Raw genomic sequence first — 25,682 nt, 5'->3', positions numbered from 1 at the left:
TCCCAAGTCAATTCTGTAATATAAGTAATGATAAGCCACTATTTGTCTTTTTTGCTAATGACTGTAGTAACAATTTATTTTAAAATAGCAAAATATCTATCAGTTTGAGAAAAACATAGGGGAGCTCTGTTCCAAAATGTGGATTCTATATTCTCTATCAGACTAAAGCAGACTAAAAATAATTGGAAAAGAAACCACTATTGAGACATATCTTTCCTGGGTTGATGACATCAGAGCTGTAAGACAATGATACATGGAAAGATCTTGGGATCCTGAGCAAAGAGATAACTATTAAAGGAGCTGACTATATCCTGAAATAGAAACAATATGTATTTAAATATCCTGATGGTTATTATCACAAAAAGTTTCTTAAGGAAAAAAATCTTAAAATTCTGCCTTAATTTCATTTAGTAGTATCTTGCTGGGTTTTTTTCCTATAAAAGTATTCTTCTTTTGGGCGTTAATAGTCAGTAAACATCACTAACCATATATAAACACTGTATCTATTCCCAGCTTCCCAGTATGTGTATTTATTGAATAATATCTTTTGCAATATGCTCACTGTTTAGCAATCTTACATTTGGAAATAGATGTCCCTTGGTAGACTATTTCAAAGTATATGAAGTTCAGAAATTCATAGTTTCCTTCCTTCCTTCCTTCCTTCCTTCCTTCCTTCCTTCCTTCCTTCCTTCCTTCCTTCCTCCCTCCCTCCCTCCCTCCCTCCCTTCCTTCCTTCCTTCCCTCCCTCTCTCCCTCCCTCCCTCCCTCCCTCCCTCCCTCCCTCCCTCCCTCTCTCTCTCATTTCTTTGTATTTATCTTTTTATGTTTTCATCACATTTTGTCCATTTTGTCATTCAGGATTCCAGCCATGCAATTCCTTTGGTGGTAGAGAGTTGTATACGTTTCATTAGCAGACATGGTAAGTGTGAAAAGGAAACAAAATCACAGGGTTTTACTTTATTGTTGAGGATTGTGACACAGTTTTAAGGTATTTATAAACAAATGTCGGAAAGATAGACAGTGTGCAGTGTTGTCACTTTTTTATTCATTACTTCCTCTGTTAAGTTTTAGGATTTTTTTGACTTAATGTCTCTGTCAAATGTAACTCAAAAATGCAGTTTGCAGTGGTTATGCCTGGGCCTTTCCCTTCTTTAGCCTTTGCTGGCTGATAAAATTGCTCATAATTAGACAGCATTTGACTGTTGAGCTAATTATCAGTGGATGGTTATTCTTGACTTTTTATATATATATCTTCACTTTTCTGCTATGCAGCATATTAATCAGTAAATGTTTGTTTTTATGATTTTGCTAGTCACCTACAGTGGAAGAACATAGTAAAAGTCAAACATTGGAGTCCTAGTGGACAACCATTTAAATATGAGCTAGCAGTGTGCAGGAGCTGCCAAAAAAGCCAACACAGTTCTAGGCAGCATTAACAGAGGGATAGAATCAAGATAACATGAAGTGTTAATACCACTTTATAATGCCTTGGTAAGGCCACACTTGGAATACCGCATCCAGTTTTGGTCGCCACAATATAAAAAAGATGTGGAGATTCTAGAAAGAGTACAGAGAAGACCAACAAAGATGATTAGGGGACTGGAGGCTAAAACATATAAAGAACGGTTGCTGGAATTGGGTATGTCAAGTTTAATGAAAATAAGGCTGGAGGTGACATGGTAGCATCTCATAATATCTCAGGTGTTGCCAACAAAGAAGAGGGAATCAAGCTATTCTCCAAAGCTGGACAAGAAGCAATAGATGGAAAATAATCAAGGAGAAAAGCAACCTAGAACTAAGGAGAAATTTCCTGGCAGTTAGAACAATTAATCAGTGGAACAACTTACTTCCAGAAGTTGCGAATGCTCCAACACAGGAAATTTTTAAGAGGAGATTGGACAATCATTTGTCTGAAACGGTATAAGGTTTCCTGCCTAAGCAGGGGGTTGGACTAGAAGACCTCCAGGGTTCCTTCCAAGTCTGTTATTCTGTTCTGTTCTATTCTGTTCAAAGAAACATGCTTTGTTATGTTGTGTTTTGCCAACATACTTCAATTTTGCATCAAAGATTTTTTCAATGTTCTTATATCAAAAGTAATTTGTAATAATCAAGAAGTAATGTTACTTTGAGAGAAATGCCTCTTTGTCACTTAATGACATATAAGAAACTCCTTTCAATTTTAAAGTTTCATCAGGCACTACCCACGCATATACTTGCTCCAATCAGAGTAGGAAGTATGCATTTATCTACATAATAAAGAACTGTTTGTTTAAATCTGTAGGCTGTCACAAGTTAAATGATGCATGGAACAAACACTAATTCACAGGAAATAAGGTATCCTTTCACATAATTGAAAAACAGTGGAGGAAAAGAGAAATATAATAAAGTCAGAGATAATCCAATGTTAAAATAAATGGCCTCAGATCAAAGCTGTACATTTTCTGTAGAGATTTTTGTTTTAATTTCCTTCTAAGCTAATGCAAGCATACCACTATATCCATAGAAGAAGTACAACTTCTATTATGAAAAACCTTTTATGGGAGACTTAGATTTTTCTGTGTCCAGAGTATTCATTCTATAAATAGAAGTTCTCTATTTTATATCAAAGGATTCTTTCATTTTAAAAAAAAAAATCAAAGATTTTAGATCTAAATCACGTATAATAGACCAAATAATATACCATGTATCTCAATCTCTAGAAATTGGATTGCATATATATATGCTGCTGCTTAAAAGAAGATTTGATTGATTTACTTTCAAATGTCTCCTGATTAATCTGAAATCAGGAGAAATCACGCCTGAAAGCCTCCACCAGGAATTGAGTACTAAATTCAAGCAATTTTTTAATTAGTATAATAATTTAATCATTCTATGCACTACAAATTGGGTCAATATCCCATATACAACTGAGTACCAACATTCAGTCTGTTTTCTATTTAAATATTGTTGATTTTAAACTCACCTTAATCCTGTTAGATCTCTAACAGGATTCAATCAATGGAAAAAAAGAAAAAGCAAGCAAGAAAAGCAACTGTTATAAAAAGCTATATAGAGGCTAGACTGTCACAGAAACCACAAGCCTTAGATGAATTGCACTCTAACCAAATAAACATTGGTACAGGCTTGGCCTTCACATAGAGAGGTCACCACAATCAGAGAATTATTTATCTTGTGTCTACATGTGATGTGCAAATCTTCATAATTAGTTATAAATAGCCATCTCTGACAGATTTAAAAACTGAGGCACGTGTACAGAGAGACAGGTGCTACATGTTGAGGACCCACATATATGCAGTACTGTGCAGTGAGACATGTACGGATCTGTACATTGGAGAAACAAAACAACCACTTTACAAATGTATGGCACAACATAGGAGAACAAACTCATCAGGATAGGATTCAGCAGTCCATCTGCATTTGAAAGACAAAGATCACTCTTTTGAAGACAGCAAAGTCCACATTCTGGACAGACAGGAGTTCTGGTTTGAAAGAGGGATCAAAGAGGCTATTTACATTACGATTGAACAGCTCTCTCTCAACAGAAGGCGAGGGATATGACCCTGCCTATCTCCTGTTTACCACAGAATCCTTTCAGCAGTTCCAAGAATGTTCCACACCCATTTGCACTATTCAGATGACCCTGAGGCACAGATAAAGCTCCAGGTGGCCTCAACGACTTTCAGAAAGAGTGCTAATGACTAGATGACTTCAAGGAATATAAATCTTTCCATCCTCCACCATTCAGTCAGAACTGAAGAAGTTTCTTGGACAAGAAGCGAAACATCTTCAAGGATAAACAAAGTCAAGTTGCCATTTGAAAAAGCATTTTTGTGACAACCATGACCTGGATGATGGAGAACCTTCATAGATGTTGAGGACCCACACTGTCTAAAACAGGCATAGGAATCATAAGATTCTAAGAATGTTTTTGGATTGGATTTATTACTCGCTATGGCTTAGATGATGTAAAAAAAAAGTCAATTGTTTCAAGTTTGGAAGTGATTGAAAAATTATTCAGTATATATGTATGTATTTATTGTGTGATTGTGATCACATACCAACATACATGTATATAAATATATACATATGTAGCATTTGTGTACAACAAATATATATTAATTCTCTAAATCTATTCTGGAAGACATTTTGTTTCAATTTATTTAAAGTACAAAATCATTGAATGCTATAATTAGTGACTGTGTCATAGTTTCCTCTATCAAAAAAAGATGGAAGGGTATCATTTGTATAGTTCTTTCAGTTTTCATGGATTCTTCCTATTTTCTTCCCAGGACTTCAGCATGAAGGAATATTCAGGGTATCTGGATCTCAGGTTGAAGTGAATGATATAAAAAATGCATTTGAGAGAGGTAAGAGCAGTTATGATTGCCTCTGCATTTGCTTTTGTACTTCAGGATTTAAGAGATGCTAAGACTGAAGTTGCAAAATAGGACAAGATCTTCTTTTCCATGGTTCTCATGCTGCTGTAATGAGTATATTCTCCATATCCTTGCCTTTCCCACTCCTCAATGCTCAGTAATCTTTGGCACCTAAATCCCTTAGGTTTCTGCTTCTTGTCACATCACTATATAAACATTTCAGACTGAAGGTGTATGGAATTTCTAAAGGGCCTTATAAATTATTTGAAATTGCTTTAAGTTATGACATTTTCATAAGTAAATGGGGTAGTGACAGCAGGAAGTTCATGAGGGGAAAGTTCAGTGGAAGTGATTGAAGGGAGAACTCTTCAAATCTGACATAGGTTTCCTCACATATTTTGTCCCACAAAACTCTCATATAAAATTCTCATATTGCATCCTACATTGAAAAGAATGCCATCCTACAATGAAAAGAAAACCATTCAGTGTATGGTTGTGCCTTTTTTAAAAACACTAGTTTCAGGAGGGGAGAATTATGAATGAAGCTGTTTGAAAAAATGGTTTAGGATTTTGAATATGCTGTGATTTTGGCTTCTGTTTGTATTGATTTACACCATGATCTGGTTCTTTTATAAATGTTGTTTACCTTTTAATCATTTGTATGCTGCCTGTTTTGTAAATTGGGTGATATATAAATCATTTAAATTAATTGCATTTGAGATTTTCGTTAATAAATATGGTCATGAAAAGATGGGATATTTTTGTCTGTGAGACCAAAGGTAAATGTATGCAAAGTATAAATACTGCATTTTACAGAACAAGGTACTGTAAAGATACGAAGGTACATGTTGAGAGGTGTAAGGTATCAACAAGGAGAGGTGTTGGTACCTTATACCTCTCAACATCCCCAGTCAACATAGCCAAGGATAAGGACTATTGAGTTCAGCAACAGCTGAAAGTGTACAGATTCCCAAGATTCTAAGAGACACATCAAATTGTTCTAGCATTATTATGTAAATATTATATTTAACTAAAAGAAAGGTAAATAGTTTACCTATAAAACAGAACATATATTTACCGACAATGCAGTCATGGAAGCAATTCCTCTTCTGTCTGATTTTTCAGTGAAGGATTGCTCTAAATTACAGATCACCTTTCTTTGATGCCAGTACAGTACAAAACACTAACTTTTCTACATCCATTTCTCATGGTCTTGTCAAAGCACATGCAGTACTAAAACAGTAAATGCTATTAACATTTCTTGTTCTATCTTGATGAGAATTAATGTTGAGGAAAATTCTCTAATTAATTATCCTGTGAAGTATTATGATAGAACCGAGTTGCAATGGTTTCGGTTACATTAAGAAAATTAATTATTTTCAATAGTGAGGTTTTAACAGCAATCCTTTCTTTCTGTAGCTCTCATGATAGCAATAGATGGATTCCAATATGTCAAAGAAGTATGTGCTCCTGCTTTTCAGGCATGATTGATTATTGACATTGTTCATTTGACATTTTTGCAAACATTCTGAAACCAGAACATCCCAAAATAGAACTTTCATATGTTTCATTTTAAACCTCTTTGCCCCAAATCAGCCTTTGCATTACAGTATGTATCCCCTTAGTTAGAGTGTGAATTGCCTGTGTTGCAGCTCCATAACATCTACTAGTTTGAACTATGTTGCTAAGAGTAGAGTAGAGTAGAGTAGAGTAGAGTAGAGTAGAGTAGAGTAGAGAAGAGAAAAGCTTTTTCGGTGAAGTCTGATTAGACACACAAGGAATTTTTCTACAGTGCAGAAGCTCTCAGTGTATATGCAAAACAACAGGGTAATAATCATAATAATGATACCAATAAAAGGGGGTAGTAGAGAAAATGAGAAGGATAATAATAGTGCTACAGTAGTGTTAGCCTTATGCTGGATGCCATTTTTAAGAATGGGAATTTATTAATTTATTTTTGAGCCAAATATCTGTTTTCATTTTCAAAACAAAATATTTAATTTTCCTTCCCCCCATATTTTGCAGTTTGTTTGTTTTTTAAGATGTGCAAATATCCTAATTACTCTATTGTTATTGTCTTTGTTTTGTGGTAACCAGGGGAGGATCCACTGGCTGGAGACCAAAATGACCATGATATGGATTCAATAGCGGGTGTCCTAAAGCTCTATTTTCGTGGACTAGAACATCCCCTTTTCCCCAAGGAAATCTTTCATGACCTGATTGCCTGTGTCAGTAAGTAGCACAAAAATGCACCTGCCAGTTAGCAATATTGCAAGGAAATAATTTATATGTGTGTCTTTGTGTATTAATACTGGCCTATAAATAGATGCAAACAAATGAAGATCTTTGAATATTTAAAGTAGAAATTATTTTCTTCCCTTGCTCATTTTCTCATGAAATAGTGATTATATCTAATCTCGACTCTGTGGTGTGTTGCCATCCTATTCATCTCTGCTGAGTATCTTTTCTTTAATCCTGTGTATTTTGGACTTAATGCTATCTTTTAGAAACCATACCACTGGCTTCTCAGAACATTCCTTAATCCTGACAGTATCTCACAGGAAACTAAGAGATCTGAAACATGTCAGTTTGCTTCTGAGATAGTAAATATACAAAATCGGAATAAAACATCATTGTTTGCGTCTCACTGGGTCATAAACTAATGGAGCAATTTGTATTTCTCTTAATCTTCATCTGAATCCCACCTCACATTGCTGTTAATCTGGGGCTTCTATTTTGATTAACTGATTAAAAGGGTGATTCTGTGTGCTGCCCCAGTAGACTCTAAGTGATAATTCTAGCTTGTAAGGCTAATGCTGATAGAATAAGATTAAGGATATAGATTTTAAAGATCTGTCTCTCTCTCTTTAAACAAAAGCTTTTTTTTTTTAATGTTGAAACGTTTGCCTATTTGGGGGTTTGATCCAGTCCTTCTTAGCTCCCTCATCTCACCATATTATTAGCTTATCCTTCCCAATGTTATTTCATTTGATAATGCTAAAGAAAAGTGACTGACTAGGTAAATTAGTAAACTAAAAATAATCCAATGCAGAACATTTTTACTTTAAAGGGAGTCCTTTAAGGAATTGTTTTGCCCTTTTTTTGCCTTTATCATTTGAAGGCAATGTAAGATCAATATGACTTCATCATTTACTTAATTATCTATTTGAGAAACAGAAAGACACTAACAGCTGTCTGTTGGTCAGCATCTACCTTAAAGATATTAGACAATCTTCACAGTATTTTTCTGCAGCATATAGGAAACAAATTAAGCTGGTAATTTACACCTCATCATTTCAAGGGTATTAATACTTTCCCTGGGACTGATAGGTTTACAGTGAACGTCTTGGTGCTGACTCACTTCTATAACAAACAGTGAATTCATTGTCAGAGCATAAGGACCATGCTGGAAAAAGCCTTTGAAGTAAGATATAGGAGAGCTCCTCTTAAAAAGATCTGCAGTTTCATTTTCACAACAAATGAGTCTACACAGTTCAACTTTGTTAGATGAAAAGAGCAGCTTGTTGCCAAATAATTCTGAACTTCCAGAGCCAAAGCTTTGTGCTGCCCACTTTTTTCCCATTATATTGCTGTAGACATAGCTCTTTGTCTCATCATTCAGGAATGCTAATCTGCCTGTGGAATATTAAGCTAAAGATTTCTTTTGAAACACCCACCTTAAGAAACTAAGTGTAATAGACTATCTGATGTAATTGCTACAATGGATAGTATTCAGTACTTCCACACTTGACCAGCTTCAGATATTCATGTCCTGTTCTGTTAAATCAGAATACAATGAAACGTTTCGTACATCTTCACATAGACAAAACATTCTAAAACTATAATTCTCAGTAGTTCCATTCTGAAATTTGGAGAGAAAAATGTCCAATTACCAAAAGCAAAATTATGAGGTTGCTCTCTGCCACTACCCTTTGCATTCCAGAATGCTTCCCCCTATCTCAGTATGCCTTTTTAAAAAATTAAAAAATAAAACAACCATACACGGATCAATAAAGCAATGAGGGAGATTATAATACATAAAAGCAGAAGCATAAAGCATAGATATGTGATTTGTCCCACATAGGGATAATATTAAGACTTTACATTTTTAACTGTAATTCTAATGAAGTTGTGGATTTGGATATTTTTCCATATCCATATTCATCTGTATAGATGAAGGTGATTTATTAAGAATATTTTCTTGATTTCACAAAAAAATTGGAGACCAATTGGGATTTCTTTAATATTTTTACTGCTATACTGATTTTATTCAATTCTTAAAAAATACAAGCATAGAAATATGCTCTTAAATTTTCAAATGTTTTGCTATAGATAACTTGCCAACCAATAAAAAATATTTCATTAATTTCTTGTGTTGCTTTATTTTGTATAGAAATTATTATTTAAAAGGTCATAAAAGCCATACTAGTATTAATTAGTAAAGACTGTTGTGTAATTATTTCAGATTCTCAAAACTTTATGTCAAAATGGAGACTAATCCAAAGATGTTAATATCTACCAATTTGATTATAGTCCTTTAAACTCAGTCTAGAAACAGACTGATAGTGTAGTGTAAGGTAGTGTAAGATGATGTGGTACCAACTATGACTAATTTTTATAGTTGGCTTTAAATGAATTGATGAAATTGACTAAAGAGAAAATAGCAACTGTCAGCCCTTCAAGGTAGTCCAGACCAGGAGTTCAAAGATATAGTACTACTTTTATTATAAGGTCATTGTATCAGAATCTTGCAAGTCTGAAAGTGATTCTCCTCTTTCTGCCTTTATTTTCAAGAGAAGTATAATCACTCACTGTTTAGTGGCTTCCTTTAGTGATCATTTGCAAATGCAGTATTTTTTTTTATCCTTTTCTGACCAACATGTACACTTAACATCCAAATGTGTGCCCCTGACAAGAGGGCATGCCAGAGGAAAACTAATGCTGATGTAGCTTTTATGAGAACTTTAGCTAAACAAAATGGCAACAGCCAGTGTTGTGGCAGCATCTCTCTTTCACACACACTCACTCACTCCGTCTCCTCCCCCCTCTCTCTCCCCTTTCCCCCTCTCCCTTCCCCCCTCTCTCTTGTATTTGCTTAGGAACCATTTTGTTTCTGATTTAACGAATGAATTGTACTCACTGAATAAGGAGAAGGTGTGGGGAGGGTTGAGCTTGAGAGACTTCCTCAAATTACATTCCTATTTTAGATTCAGATTTCTCTTTTGACTGTTTTCTGGATTGCAGCTCTTCCTGTTCCTCAAGATTATTCTCTTATCTCATTATAGTACCTTAAAAACAGCCAAGCAAATTTTCAAGAGAGCCTGTTAGGTTTGATGGAAGAATTGGGTGCAATATTGAAGAGAGTTCTCTGGTTTTAAATTATGTTGCATTCCATATTTTAAGCAATTTGAACATTCTAGTTGGTTAAAAGTGATTGCATTGCCTCATTAATAGCAAATTGAGACTGTTGAACCATTTTTATCTCTTATCTTCCCCGTCCCCTGTTCTGGTTGACATATTTCCATAGAAAGCAGTAGGCTGTAAATCCTAATCAGTTTCTCCCAAAAAACCTGCTTCTACAGCATATACCAGGGGTCCTCAAACTACGGTCCAGGGGCCGCATACAGCCCACCGAAGCCATTAATCTGGCTTGTGCAGGACCACGAGGCTGCCCCGCCCACATCCACCCGCCAGCCCCCATCCTTCGGCCGAGCACAGGTCTTACCTTTCCAAGCCCCAGGGGCTGGAACTGGAAGGTAAGGCTAATATTTTTGGCCTGCAGAGTGCTACTAGAGAGCCAAGGTGGTGCAGGCTACTTCAGCTGACTGCTAGCTCCAGTTCGGCAGTTCAGATCTCACCGGCTCAAGGTTGACTCAGCCTTCCATCCTTCCAAAGTCAGTAAAATGAGGACCCAGATTGTTGGGAGCAATATGCTGACTCTGAAACCACTTAGAGAGGGCTGTAAAAGCACTATGAAACAGTATATAAGTCTAAGTGCTGCTGCTATTGCTACTGGAGGTGAAAAATGGGGCGCACAGACGCCCCGGGAGGCCAAGAAACAGCCCATTTTAATCTGTTTTTGGCCTGAAGAGTGTTTCTAGAGGTGGGGGAGGTGAAATAAGGGGCGCATGGTTTTTGGCCTCCCCCACTTCCAGTAACACTCTGCAGGTGAAAAACACAGCGCATGGAGTCCTCCTGGGGCATCCGCACGCTCCGTTTTTCACCTCCCCCACCTCCAGAAAATAGAGAGAGACAGAGAGAGAGAGACAGAGAGAAAGGGAGAGTGGGAGGGAAAGAGAGACAAGAGAGAGAGAGAGACTTGTTGATTGCAAGCTCCTTGGGGCTGAGAAGAATTGCTGCAAAACTGAGTTTCCTGAAGTGGACCACTAGACTCCTAAACAACTGAAAAATGATCTAGTAAAAAGAAAAGTCAACCAAAAGAGCAACATGCAAACAAAAGCAAATAAAACACCCTCAGGAGCAAAACAAATTAAAGTTTAATGTGTGTCCATTGTTTAATGGACTGCTAAATTGGCCATGCCCACCTAGTCACATGACGTAGCCACGCCCACCCGGTCACATGACCACCTAACCACACCCGTCCAGCTGGTCCAGCCCCCAGCAGTTTGAGGGACCGTGAATTGGCCCCCTGTTTAAAAAGTTTGAGGACCCCTGGCATATACAGAGCTCCAAAACATTTTTGGAAGTAAAAGTTATGCTTGAGATGACCACATGAGGCATTGCAGCTTGTTCCCTAAATTAATAATAAACAAATGTAAACATTAATAAACATTCTGCTTGGGTGTGAAGCCTGGTGGAGGATGGCAGATGCCCATAAAGGAAGGAGTAAAGGAGGGGTTACATACAGATGATATCGCTCAACCATATTCTGCATTTTATATTTATTTTTCTATTTAAAAAATACTTATAGACTACCATTAAGGGTAAGAGCAGAAGCAAGGAACTCTCCAAAATAAATAACAGATACTGCAAAGTTAAATAGTAATGAAAATAATGGTGCTGAGTAGAACAAAAATATCCCCACTCCCCAAATACCATCAGAAATCATATAATGCATTGGACAGTCCAATAAAAATGCAAGAAAAGCCACCAAAAACAAATAGTTCTTTGATGTTTTTCAAAAAGCCTATGTCAGGAATTCCTGGCAATGCATTCTTGAGATTTAGGAGCCATTGCAGAAGTTCTTTGTGCCTACAATTCTAATTGCTTTCAGCAAGCAGACATGTAACAGGAATTTTCGGTTGATCTCCTTAAAGTACAGGCAGGCTCTTAGGAGGTAAGGATTACATCATATAACTTGGTTCCAAAGATTAGTTTTAAAATTTAAACCAGCACATTAAAGTAGGCTCAGTGCAATTGGTATTGTGTACATCCCCTTAATCAATCTCAACAATATCATTGGGGCAACTACATTCTGCCCTGCACCAGTTAAACTTGTTGAATTCCCTTTAAAGTCAGGATCCGGCCAGGCAGAGTTCAGCACCTGATGGATAAAGTCGCTCACATTCGTTGGATCCCATGCATATGAGATGCCCGGGGAGAGGTGTTGCCCTGGTATCTGGGAACAGTTTGATCCAATTGGCCCTGATGAAGTGGACAAGGCCCTTGATGCTGTCAGTGCTGTCAGTTAGATCCTTGTCCCTCCTGAATGGTGAAAGCTTCCAGGATGGTGACTAGCGGATGGATCCAGATAGTGATTAATGTATCACTAGAGAGGGGAACATTTCAGGAAGCTTTTAAGCAAGCCCTGATTCGCTCCCTCCTTAAAAAAAACCCACCATTGGATGGATCCCACCTGCCTTGACAATTTCGTCCAGTTTCCAAACTCCCATTCTTAGGGAGGGTCGTAGAAAAGGTGATGGCCTGGTAGCTGCAGAGGATGCTGGATGAAATGGATTATCTGGGGAAAGTCTCTTTTTTTTACCTTCATAATCACATTGCTAACATGCAAAAAAACAACAACTACCCGTATCCATAACACTTCTGCTATGCAGTGAATTCTCAGTGCCTCAGCATGTGATAAAATAAGATTTACACATGTTCAAACATAAAAATGTTTAAATATCAGATTATTCTTATAGCTGTGAAAATGTCAACCAGAATTTAGAGTAGTGAGCTAAAGTGTGACCAAGGTATTCTGTTTTAATCATATGGTCTGAACGATTGTCTATGTAGCTGTTCTCTTTTTCTTTAGCAATGGACAACCTGCAAGAGAGAGCTCTGCACATCCGAAAAGTCCTGCTGACATTGCCTAAAACCACATTGATTGTAATGAGATACCTCTTCACATTCCTCAGCCAGTAAGTGTTCAAGTAATTGACTACTGTAGCTATTATATTGGTATTCTGGAGGAAAAGATTAGAATCTTAAAGTTGAAAGACGCTTTGGGGGCTGTCTAATCTCACACCTACTTCTTGCATGAACTTTATAGCTAAAGCATCTCCAACAGAAAGTTGTTCTTTCCCAGCTTGAAGATCTTTATTGAGAAAGAATTCACTCAACTTCCTGCTGGTGGTTTTATTATCACTTTTTTTTCTTCTTCGCATTACGGATTTTTTATAAGTTTCAGCTAAAATCCTTTCTACCAGAAGAATTTAAGGTGGATTGAAATCCTCTTTTATAGGGCTGCAAGGTAATCTGAAAAGTTAACTATCATAAATATGGTCCCTTAGAATTGTTCTGTTGAATCCCAAAGATTCCTATTTAATTGGCCTCAGGAACGGAACAATATCAATATTAGAAAGCGAAATATACAGGAAAGTGTAATGCCCATTTCACTGTTATGATGTTTTAAACCATTCTCAGAAATTGCATCAGAATTTTGTATCCTGCTTAAATTACAAAGGTATATTTGCTCATTTGCTCAGCAAGTATTTTCCTCTAGTACTAGGAACAGGAGAAAATAATTTTTCAGACAGTACAAATATTTGTACAAACCCATGTTTGACTTGCTTTAAGATGTTACCCTTTTAATTCCTGAGATTTCACTAGCCAGATGCATGTGATTTCAGTTCTGCTTTTACAGCCAAGAGACTTATTTTAAGAGAAAAGGGCAGGCTGACATTCTAATGTATGTATCCATTAACTAGTTTTCTGCCAGATATATGGGGAATGTGTAATTCTGCTGTTTGTAGGCAGTATTTTGTATTTGGAATATTGCATGCTTGGTTTCATGTGTCTCACCTACACGGAGATACTTCTGTGCATTTATGCAGTCTTTTTATTAGTATTTAAATGAGGCACAATATTGGAATTTGTGCTTACAATATCATGAGCACCTTCCTCACTCTACTATAGATATTAAAATGATTCCTATAAAAGTTTTCGTAAAGGGTATTTCTGTACTCTTTCTCCAAATAGGCTATTCACATACTGTCACTGTCTTTCCTCTCGTTTGTGCTCTGGTACAAATTTTGAGGGTGTTGATGTTGACAGTACACATTATGGCATAGTTTAGAAGCATGTAATTCATGCTAAAAAGGACAGAGGGGAAAAAATCCCAAAAGATGTCTTTAATAAAGTTATTTATTCATTTTTAGGGCTGTCATTGGAGAATTTATATACTTCTAGACAGCTAATGCTAGGTGCTTTTACTGGAGTAATTTGTGTAAGTAAATAAATAAATCAGTGCCTAGATAAATGGCAGCATCTAGCTGATCTTGATTACAATAATTTTGAAGAAACAAACAAACAGGATTCCTTGAATGGGAGACCATTAGGAAATACCTGATTAGAAAGTACCAGATATCTTCAAAATAGGCAGAGACAAACCATTTCTTTTTTTGTTGCCAAGAAACAAAATGGATATATTTATAAAATCATCAGGAGGTGATCTCAACTCAAAGGATGTTTTATCTTTAAGCAAATAAATACTCCTAAGCAGACTGCTGGGAAAGATATTTTCTTAAACTACAAGACAGGTGGCTGTTGGTATATAATCCAGGGGTACAGCTAAGGGATTTCTCTTTTAGATATATCCTCTAATGTTTATATTGTTTATTAAATCTTAATGCTCCAGAAATGCAGCTTACCCACAAGATAAAAAAAGATAGAGTTAATGAGCCATGTAGCAAGCTCCTAGGCTTCCAATGCTGCACTAAAAATCTATATCTTTGTAACTTTATCAAAAGATATATATTTGGGGGGAGGGGCTACAACTGTTGGGGCAGTATATTCCCTAGGGATTGGGCCACCATGAAAAAGGCCCGAGTTCGAGTCCATCCCCACAATTTCAGAAGACAGAATCATTTTATTCTTCCAAAAGAACTATTTCATTCTGCCTTTCCAATATTCTGCAAATATTCTAATTAAAGAACATGGAGTGAAGTAGCTTGAATGTTATCCAATGTTACATATGCATGGGAGAAGCTGAAGGTCAAGTGCTAGATATTGAATTTTGTTAGCTAGCCAAGTTTATTCTATTCTTAAAGATAAATAAATAGCAATGTACTGGATTTCTGGCATGCTTCCTCTGTGAGTTTTGTAGGAAGAGGTACAGTTAAATATATGACAAATTATTCAAGTAAAATTACTTTTTACATTGAACACATTTTTCTCAGCTAAATCCTGATTTCAGGCTGTCAAACCCAGTTCTTATTGAAAGGTTATGAAATGCTTTCAAGTTAGATTCAAAGTGCTGCTTAAGTGTGGAGTAAGAGTGTATCTCCCTTTGTTCTTTGGAGTTTGAAAGGTGAAACATCAGCAACTGAACTGTGGTCTGGGCAGTTGAAAATATTATTTTATAAATGACAGTAGTGGAGTATGGAGGATGTAGGGGTAAGCTTTCCCAACCTTTAAAGCAAAGCTGTTCTTCTGAGCCTTTTTGTTTACCTTCAGAAATTTCCAGTATGTCAGACTGACTAATGCTTCAAATGCCTATGATTGACATTCCATGTTGAGCATTGACATGAAACTTTTAGTGTTCTGTTTGAAAAAGAATGATATTTTGGCTGTGAAGAATGGATATAAATTGGGGGGGAGGGAATCAAAGGGGTGTGTTAGAATCCTTACAGTGTTGTGCTGTGAACCATGCAGCATCATATTCAGTCACACTTTCATCTGCTTCTTGGCTCTTTATGAGGTGTGGCTAGTGCAGCTGTTCTCTAGGCAGGGGGCATGCAACAAATGCCAAAAAAAATGCTGGCAATAATGTGCAGCCTGCACTAAAATGAAGCTAGATGGTGAGTCTTCCATCCCTCATTACACACAGACACACGCATACACTTTTAACAAATGTTCTCTGTGTTAATTGAACATAAAATGAAAATTGTTCTCGCTATTAATTAAAGAAATCCATGTGCTATCCAGTAGAAAAATGTTCTGAACATCTTCTGCTACAGAAACATCATCCTTACAAAGAAAATTAAATTTGTTATAAGGTATCAAATGCAGAAAAGCTCTCTCTCTCTCATCTTCTGTATGTAGTCGATTTTAAGCGTAACTTTAGTTGAGTAGTCTCAAGACACCCTTGCTACTTTAGATCAGATTTCTATTATAGAAAATTACTCTAGATGTGGGAGTTTGGGATATTGTTCTCTATTGCCACTCTTTTCTCTTTTTTTCCCTACAGTTTATCTCAGTTCAGTGAAGAGAACATGATGGACCCCTATAATTTAGCCATCTGCTTTGGACCCACACTGATGTCAGTGCCTGAAGGCCATGATCAGGTCTCCTGCCAAGCTCATGTTAATGAGCTCATCAAAACTATAATCATACAACATGAGAATGTCTTCCCAGGACCAAGAGAGATGGAGGGACCTGTATACACCAGGGGTGGAAGCACTGAGGATTACTGGTACGGTAGGATGTAAAGGGAGAGAAGTGAAGGGAGCAGTGTGCTACTTCAAAGTGCTGGTTCCAGGATTTATCCTGTTTTTGTTATCTGTATTGTGTAAAGACAAAATGGTTGGAGAGACTTAAATGCAACCAGGTTTGCCACACTAAAAATATAGACCTCTTGGATTTGGCAGAAGGTATCTGGCATGATTACACATTATTATATTGTAGAAAAGTAATCCAGTCAGACTTGTTCATGAAACTGTCTAATGGTATTATGGTGATTACCATAGCCAGATTGTGGAAATATTGTACCGGCACACTGCCTGAATCCATCATTGACATCCATCACTTTTCTCAGCATGTCTTGCGCAGCTTTCCTTCAGAGGCAAAGTTGATAGCAGGTGAGCCAAAAAAGCTCAAATTGGTTTAATTTCAAGGCAACATTGACAAGGGAGACAACCTTATTTTCTCCCTAATACCACACACAAGAGGCCTGTTTGTGCCTTTGTTCTGAAGCCAACATTTGCAAACAATTCGACGGGAGTAACCTTTTTCACCAGGTGAATGCGGAGGGAGATACTGCAGTTATAAACAGGAAAGGAATTGTTTGCTCCACTCATTGAAAGGGAGGCTGTTAAAAATGATCCCCTCCCCCAACAGATTCTGTTGCACTTTTGGGCAATCAATTATGTTGGTTTCATTTTTCTTCTTCTGAAGTATCATCCCAAGGCTGCAAAAAAATTTATTTTCACATTTTCCAGAAAAGAAACCCATTCCACCAAGTTGGAGTCACTCTATTAGCTGCCAATCTTAATTTTCTTTATTTCTATTGCCTTTCCCTTTGTTTAAAGATTAATGTCTCTAAGTTGATTATAAAATGGTCTCAGAGCTATAAAAATGAGCTTCTGGTAATGTCTTTATTTGGTGCCTGTAGGATATCATGCATCCTCAGCAGGGGAACAAGGTCTGGAAAATGGGTTTCTACTGCTTCAGCTGTTCAAGTTTTAACAAATGTTCTAAATTATGATAAACAGTAAAGGAAACAGAAGCACCTACTGTGAACAATTGGCTCAAAAATTTCTTTTGGGTAAATAGATTATCTATAACCATGGACCCTTCTCATTGCACTGGAATAGAATTAAATCTTCCAAAGAGGTTTGCCAAGACATTCTAAATGTTGTGTAAATAAATTTGCTTAGTTGTAATGTTATTTCTGACTTGACATTTACCTGTATATACTATATTAAGAAAATAAAATACATTTTTGGAAAAAAAAATAATTGGAGGCCAATATAAAATATTTAATATTTTTGTGTGGTTTTTGCAAGCTGAGTGTCTCTAAATGGTAGTTTCAAAAGCAATTTAATTTCCATTATTCTCCATAGTTTATGTTCTGCTTAATTTACATTTCTAATACCTTGGATGTAATATGTTTGCTCCAGACCCCCCACCCCCCACCCCAAAAAAGGAACGGCTATGAGAGAAATAAGGCACTGAATCTTAATATCTCAGAACTGGATGAATCACAAGTCCAAATAATTGAGGGTTCTTCCCTGAATAACTCTTTTTCAACAGTAGATCAAGGAGTTCTTGCGAAGCAGTGTGCTTCTTGGGACCATGAAGTTAATGTTAAGCAAGACCCATCTTCTTGCAGTGAGACTTATTGGCTGCCAAATGCATGAGGGCTTATTTTAAGGAGCTAAAACAAACCTTTCATTTCTCCCCTGCTTGCTGATGAAACATGTATCCTCTAATTCCCAGGCCACCTATAATTATATTACTGCTGATGTATTTGTGGATTCTAAATTTCTTTGGTCTTCCCTAAACCTTGCAGTGATTAGCACTCACAGCAGGGTTACCATTTTTGAGCTCTTGCCTCTACAATACATGCTGAATCATTAAGTATCCAGCTGACACTACCAGGTTTGATACACTCTCAAAGCAAGAGAGATCTTCTAATTTTCTGTGTTTATTTTTTCCCCTATGGTAAGAAGATTAAGAAATAGTGTAGAATCTAAACTAAAAATTAGATCTAAATCTTGTATCCAGCTAAAGTGATATATTAACCACAATAAAAAACAAAAAAAAGTTCAATGCATCCCTGTTACTCTGCTCTAGGAATCATTTCAATCTTGTTTGTCTGATTTGAGGGTACTGTAATACATCACTGAATAAATCTCTGTGCCATGTACTGCTAAAAAGAAGAAGAAGAAAAGAAATAGTGTAGAATCTGAGGTTTGGTGTCTAATCCTTTCCACTGGCAAGGGAGAGTTCAGAAAGCAGCAAGGAGTATTTCTAGAGATGCCTTTAGATTAGTAGTTTGCTGAATTCATACTGTGTTAAATCAACCAATTTTAACTGAAGATTAAAAACAAAATTATATATGATCCCTAAGTGAAAAATACAAAGTTTGAGCAAATTCTTTATCAAAACTTTCTTAAGCTAAATGCACAAAAAGTAGTTAATGAAGATAGACAGCAAAACAACCAGTAATAGACAGTTCATAAGCAATATTTTAACTCTGAATATAAAAGGTATTTTCATACTGTAGTTTTGTCTTTTTCCTGCATTTTAAATTATATAGCATTAACTTCTTTCACTTTGAGAGTGGTACTAATATCACTTAGCCATTTTTCCCAGGTACCACATATATCCATAAACATGGCAACCTTATGCACTTAATCAATATTTATGGAACAAATTGTACTGAACATTTTGATTCTGAAAATCTTGTGAAAATGGTGGGTTTAGTCTCTGATGAAGTTGTAATGTCCATAATATCAGGATACAAGTGTGCAGTTACCCAACACAACTTTAAGATGAGAGGAAAGACTACTATGTTCCTAGAAGGAAACTTAATCATAAGAACACATTCTACATTCTACAACTCTTTCTTCAAAGATTAAGAAATTCAAGATATTTCTTCTGTGCAAAGTAATTGAATTTGGAAAATCATCAACTTTAGTAACTGGTCACCATCTGTGATGCCTCATAATTATAACACTGCTTGGATTTCATAGTCTTGCAGCAGGAGTCTGGTAATAGCTAAACAAATTCGCTTTAAAGGGAAAAAACCCCATATTTTTCCACTTGTAATTTCTGTTTGTTATTCTTCCCTATCAGCATATAAATAAATGGTCATGTAAGAAAGAAAATATATATTTTACAGAAAGGAAGCATGTCTCAGTAAAATCTCAACTTGAAGTGTATTTTTTTTCTGCATGTCATTACATTTTAATTATATACTTTATTTAAAATTAATTAAGAAATTTCAGTCACTAGTTTTATATATTATATTCTGCCTTGGAAAATATAGAAACCTAATTTAATACATAATCTAACATAATTGAAGGTGCAGAATTTGAGGGATGCTAAAATGTTGTGCGTTTCTATGCAGTAATTGCAATTACATTTTATTAAATGTGTGTACAAATGCTAATAAATACACTTTTATTAAAATAGCTAACAAAAATGCCTAACAGTACAATAGGAAGAATGTTACTATAAGTTGCTAACTGAAAAAAATCAATTTATATTGATGGTATGAGCTCTTTTGATTTTTCTTTTACTCTCAAGGTACATGATTGGTGAAGTCACCCAGAATACACTATGGATACCAATATTTTTTATTCCTTCAGCAAAGGGGCAAAATGGATGCCTGAAATACTGCAAAATCTTAAGCCACTCTTTTCTTATTATTGTTGTAACACTTAAAGGCCACTCCAATCAATCAACTCTAAGCAGCCTTGCCCTTTAAACCTCTTAAAAACAGAGAAAATCAGCTTGATTTTAGAAAGATTAAAGGAGATATTGGTGCATAAGATTCGGGGAGCTTTAAGATATTATATCCATTTAGCTTTTTTAAAAAAAGGAAGGAAGGAAGGAATTGGTCCAGGCAATTATGTGGTTTTTAATGTATGTATTGGACTTATTCTAGACCACACAAAGTCTTGGAATTGAGTGACCTTAACAACTTTTATTTTGACATTTGTATAAAGGATAAAAATGTATTTTGATACTAAATCATGAACTTATATCTATTTATTGAGATTTTTTGAAAATATCAGTTGTTGTCACATTCTTCATTCTGTTTATCCTTGTAAAATATAAAGCTGATCTGTTCCACAGTAGGAATACACAGAACATCCCCATATCTTTTCCTCTGCAGATAACAGCCACTCACCATAGCATGCTTCTGCCCCTATTTCTCACTAGAACAACAGAAATGCGCTCCTTCACAAAGAGAAGGAAGTTGAAATGAAATGTGGGAGGAATGCCTAAGTCTCCCCATCTTCATAATTGCCTGAACAAGAAAGGCCCATATGCCTGCATGTGAGTCAATCACGAGAAATACAGGACTTTGCACTGTGGAAAAAGGCTGGTCTTTGTTATCTATGATCGATTAACAACAAGCTTGCTTCCCCCCTTAGTACTAAGACAGGGCAAAGCAGTCCCTTTCTTTAGGTACTGGAAAAGATTGAGTACATCTGCCTTTGTCTGCTCAATTGGATGACCCTGATAATATATAATCCACCACCGTATGGAAAAAGACCACCTTTGGTTCTGATTTGATTTTCTACCTCAGAGTCTTGAATCAGACTAATGGCATCTGTTAAACTTTTAATATCCTTGCAACCTCTCTCTTTTTCAAATTTGTGCTAAGCATCCTCTATATTCACATGTGATTTTAGGAATTTAGTTTTTATTTTTAAAAATAGCCTGCTGAAAATTAGAAGATGAAAGCTATTCTGAGAGGGATGGGCAGTTAAGAAATACAAAATATAAACACACACACACACATTTCTGCATTTGACTTTCTCTCTCTACTACTTTCCATTAACTACAGAGGCCTTTTTTCATGTCTGAGGAAAAGACTCCTTCAACAGGAGGGGATGGGAAAGCACTTCCTGAAAAGCTGGGATCTCATAGGATTATCAGAACCTTAAGTTAACAAGTATTTTTTTTCTGAGTTAAAGCAATACTGAATTGAAGATTCTTGCCTCCAACATTTCATATTTGAAACATGTTCATTAGATCAGCAAAACGTTAGAGAAGTTAAAATTTACCAACAGAGCTCATGTGCCATTTAAATTTAAAATTATCAGGCATCATTGACAGAGAAAAACCTTTTCCGCCAGCCATAAAGAATAGATCATACTGAGAAACTTGGATCAATGGTTTGGCTCAGTCTAAGGCAGATTCACATGATCATTATTGCTACTATAGATAATATTTTTCACCATCTACCTCACTTATTTCAGGATATCAGAAAAGCTACGTTCTGGTTGTCTGAAGCACTTCATCTCTATCCTCCGGTGTCATGAAGGAGCTTCTTTTCCCATTCAGAAATAAAATCAAAGAGAAAAATGATCAGTCACCCGATTATGAGCATATTTAGTCTGAAGAACATGATAATACGCAACTTTATTCCAACATTGCTTTTCAGATCTGAATTAAGCAAAGATAAGATACTGGTGGTGATACCTGAAGGTGATACCTGAAGTACCACATACCATTTTAATGATGTGGTTATGATAAAAGATTGCAGCTATAAGTCTAACCTTCTGTGCACTTCTTTCTTCTACAGTGAAAGCCCTCATGGAGAGACTGCCTCCACAGAAGATGCCACTCAGGATATAACTATTGAACACCATACAAGTGATGATGGTAAGCTCCTATCTGATAGATTCTTCCACAGTCCCAGTTTTTCTCATATTTGGAATGAAATATTGAAATATCATTTTATTTATTTATTTATTTATTTATTTATTTATTTATTTATTTATTTATTTATTTATTTATTTATTTATTTATTTATTTATTGGTTCGATTTATTTATTTATTGGTTTGATTTATATGCCGCCCTTCTCTGGAGACTCAGGGCGGCTTACAATGCGTTAAGCAATAGCCTTCATACTTTTGTATATACCTGCTTAGTAGGGCTTTCACCCCCCGCCCCCGCCCCCCAAGCGGTGTTCTTTTTTATACAAAGTCAGCTTATTGCCCCCACAATCCGGGTCCTCATTCTTCTTCTTGGAAGAACATAGTGGGTTGTGGGTATTGCACAAAAGTTGAAAAGTATCATTATGAATTCTGAAAAATAAGCTGTAAGAGAAATTGATTCCATTACATTTCTTTTGCAATAATGCTTTCACTGCTATTGGGTAATTAGCAAATATTTTTAGATTCACACATTTTATCTGATGGCAACAAACGTTTAACAGACTGGACATTGGTATTAAATTTATAAGTGTTTTAGTTAAAGATGTGTAGAACATTCTGTGCACAAAGTATTTTGTGCATTGAACAACTGTTTTGGGATGGTTTGCACTTGAATCAAAACAGACAGTTTGGATGTGATGGGACAAAATGAAGAGTATTTTGTTCTAGGTACAGCCAGCGAACAGAAATTGTTCAGGAGGGTAAAAAGAGGAAAAGCCAAGGATATTGGCAGGCGCACAGGAAGAGGAAAAAAAGGGAAACCCTGCGAGACTTTAGGGGCAGATGGGCCATTGTTACCCTGAGAGTCTGTTCCATACTTCTTAGATCATTGTAGAAAGGAGTAGAAGCATAAACCAGCAGACTGGTGGAAGCATGTTTGAGAAAATAGAAGGAAGGTGGCTTGTGGGAAGGGACATACAGGAAGGGCTGAAAAAAGCTGAGAGAAGGAATGACATGTATTACCTTTGCTGTACTTGCCCTCAAAAACTGATGTCTCTCTGTTAGCTGCCAATATTAATTATATTTACATTAAGTTTTCTTTTGTTTAAGGTTGATGGTACCTAGCTGATTATAAAATGGGTTATAAAATTGTGCTTCTTTTAATGTCTTTATATGGAGCACATATGACATTGTGCATAAACCTGCTCGTGTACATGTGCACACACACAAATATATACTGTATACAAATGCAAATTTTCTCATTTTGTTCTAGAATGTGAACCCATTGAAGCAATAGCCAAATTTGACTACTCGGGCAGAACCGCACGCGAGCTGTCCTTCAAAAAGGGGGCTTCCCTCCTGCTTTATCACCGGGCTTCTGACGACTGGTGGGAAGGCCGTCACAACGGCATTGATGGTTTAATCCCTCATCAGTACATTGTTGTCCAGGACACGTATGTTATTTCTTACTGTCGTGTGTTTGGAAAAGCAGGAATCAGTTTAACATTATTTCTGAAGATGATTCATTGAAATGTTTTTCTTTCATTCATGTAGACTGTTGTGAAACATTGCTTCTATGTTTTACAGTATGTTTCTGAATTTATCAATAAAATGTTCCTCGATAGTTTTGCAACCTGCTTTTTAGCTATTCCAAGGAAAGATTCCTTTAAGCAAGGGAGTAAAAGAATTGTGTTGATAAAATGTCTGTGGCACCTATGTTTTATACCCTAATAGTGCAGCTTGAGGATATAACATAGAGTCGTTGTATGTTCTTTCTTTCTTTCCTAGTGAGGATGGGATGTCTGAAAGATCAAGCCCAAAATCTGAAGTAGAAATAAATTCCGAGCCACCTGAAGAAAAAGTGACAGCCAGAGCTGGTTCAAATTGTCCAAGCGGCAGCCACGTGGCTGACATTTATCTTGCAAATATCAATAAGTAAGCCATATCAGCAGTACTATTTCTTGTGAAGTGAAAATAATTAGGTGCTCTTATGATCGCCAAATCTATAATGTTGCTGAGACTTATTAATTTTTCAAGTACTTAGGGTATACTTTCTAGCACTGGAAAATTTACCATGCCACTTGCTTAATTCTGTGTTCTCACTATCTCCCATCAGTGTCAAACAAAGAGGATTCACCTTATTTATCTTTTATTTATTTGATTGATTGATAAGGGCTCCCATAGGGTGGTTCACATAATTATATGATATAGCAGTTCCTATCTAATATTGCTTTTTATTTAAATACCAAAATATAAAAATCAGGTTTTGGTTAGATAAAGTGTCTGTTTCTTACTATGTGCAACACAATATTGATATGCAAAAGTTGCATATTCAACCTGTTCTGTGAGTGAAATATACTCTATCCATTCGAAATGCCTGAGTTTGAATGTGAAACAGGTGTTTGAAAAGCAAAGATTTTGAAAGCATTCCAGAAATGTATTGAATGGAAAAAGTGGTTTGAACTAAAAATGGAACTGTTTTGAATTTAAAATACTTCAATAACAGTGAAAGCTGTTCCTTTTACATTCAGAGGAGCTGTTTCACTCTCAAAATGGAAATTTCCAAAGTCTGAACAATTGAAAATTTAAATACTTGCACACCCTTTTGATATAATTCATTCTCATCTTGTAAATATGCATCTTAAATATTGAAGAATTCCTGAACTGCCTGGATATATTGGGCTGATGGATCATCTTATTCAAATCTTGAACGAATCCCAGTTTATCTTTTGAACGTTTGTTATTTCAGCATTTGTTTTCAAGGTATTTTATTGAGATGAATACTTCAGATTGTCACAAACGCTGAAATCTGCTGTTGAAATCCACATTTTGTTTACAAACGTTAGTTATAGTTATAATGCGACCCATTTATAACTCATCATTAAAAAGAAATCAGAACAGATTGTATAATTACTTTTTTCCACCTCCTTAGTTCAAAGGGAGGAAGCTTAGAGACCCTAAATCACACACCAACCTCAATGGTGAAACATTTTAAGAATCCAGGGACTTCTGGTTGACATTGCGGCAAGAACAGCTTGGAAAATAGCGGGCTCCGCCGAGCCCTGCAAAATCCAGCCGGTAACCATTGTTGATAGACCTATGGGGCCAAAGCTGCCTTGTAGGGGCAGTGAAGAAAGGAGAGGTGCTTCATGGACCACAAGGAACTCACAATTTCCTCGTTAGGTCTGAAGCAAACTCTCCTGAACAGCAGCAGGGACAATGGACATTTTTGGCAGTCACAAGCTGGGACAACCAGGATCATAAGATTTGTGCTGGAGTGGTCTGTGGACAGAGCATTGAAACTGGGTGAGAGTTAAGTACAAGAATTTTAAAAGATAATCTCCGTTAAGGAAGCAGCGATTAGATACACGGGGAAGATTAAAGACTGAAAATTAAGAGGTGAAAGAAATGCTGAAGGAAGCAGAAAGCCTGGAAAAAAGCTTAAACAATTTAAAAGGTGATTTTTGGGAGAAACAGTCAACTGCTTGTTTGTATTTTTAAACCCCCTGGACTTATTGGATAATCAGCTGTTTTTGTCATACTGTTTAATGTTGGACTTAAGAGAAGGAGAGCCATCTACTGGAAGAAGAGGAGCACTACAGCATCAGTACTCTTAGTGTGAATGAGGTCCAATACACATAAAGTCTAATACACAAAATAGAAGAAAGTAAATAACACCTGGAATGCGGCCTGACCTTGAATCTTTTCTAGAAGACGATTTGGATATTTTGAAAATACCTAATGAGTTTCTTTTTCCTCTTGAAGATTTCTAAGATGAACTAAATTGCAAATTTAGCTTACACATTGTAAGCCGCCCTGAGTCTCCGGAGAAGGGCAGCATATAAA

The 25,682-nt window shown here is 36.2% G+C and overlaps 1 protein-coding gene across 7 annotated transcripts in view; it reads left to right on the top strand.

Annotated features, from left to right (window-relative positions):
• Positions 1–25,682, top strand: part of SRGAP2 (SLIT-ROBO Rho GTPase activating protein 2) — a 202,974-nt gene that overhangs the window by 170,608 nt on the left and 6,684 nt on the right. For all 7 annotated transcript variants that reach the window (XM_034414389.3, XM_034414387.3, XM_087889395.1 and 4 more), the window contains 8 exons: positions 859–919; positions 4,290–4,367; positions 6,474–6,608; positions 12,592–12,697; positions 15,967–16,191; positions 21,763–21,842; positions 23,110–23,290; positions 23,625–23,771. In XM_034414389.3, coding sequence (XP_034270280.2) covers positions 859–919; positions 4,290–4,367; positions 6,474–6,608; positions 12,592–12,697; positions 15,967–16,191; positions 21,763–21,842; positions 23,110–23,290; positions 23,625–23,771 — 1,013 coding nt within the window. The remainder of the gene's footprint in view (positions 1–858; positions 920–4,289; positions 4,368–6,473; positions 6,609–12,591; positions 12,698–15,966; positions 16,192–21,762; positions 21,843–23,109; positions 23,291–23,624; positions 23,772–25,682) is intronic.

This window comes from Pantherophis guttatus, chromosome 3 (genome assembly GCF_059756535.1).
Source record: "Pantherophis guttatus breed Tessera chromosome 3, ASM5975653v1, whole genome shotgun sequence".
Classification (NCBI taxonomy): Eukaryota; Metazoa; Chordata; class Lepidosauria; order Squamata; family Colubridae; genus Pantherophis; species Pantherophis guttatus.
Note: the sequence above shows the minus strand (reverse complement) of the source record. Positions and strands in the feature narration are given on the sequence as shown.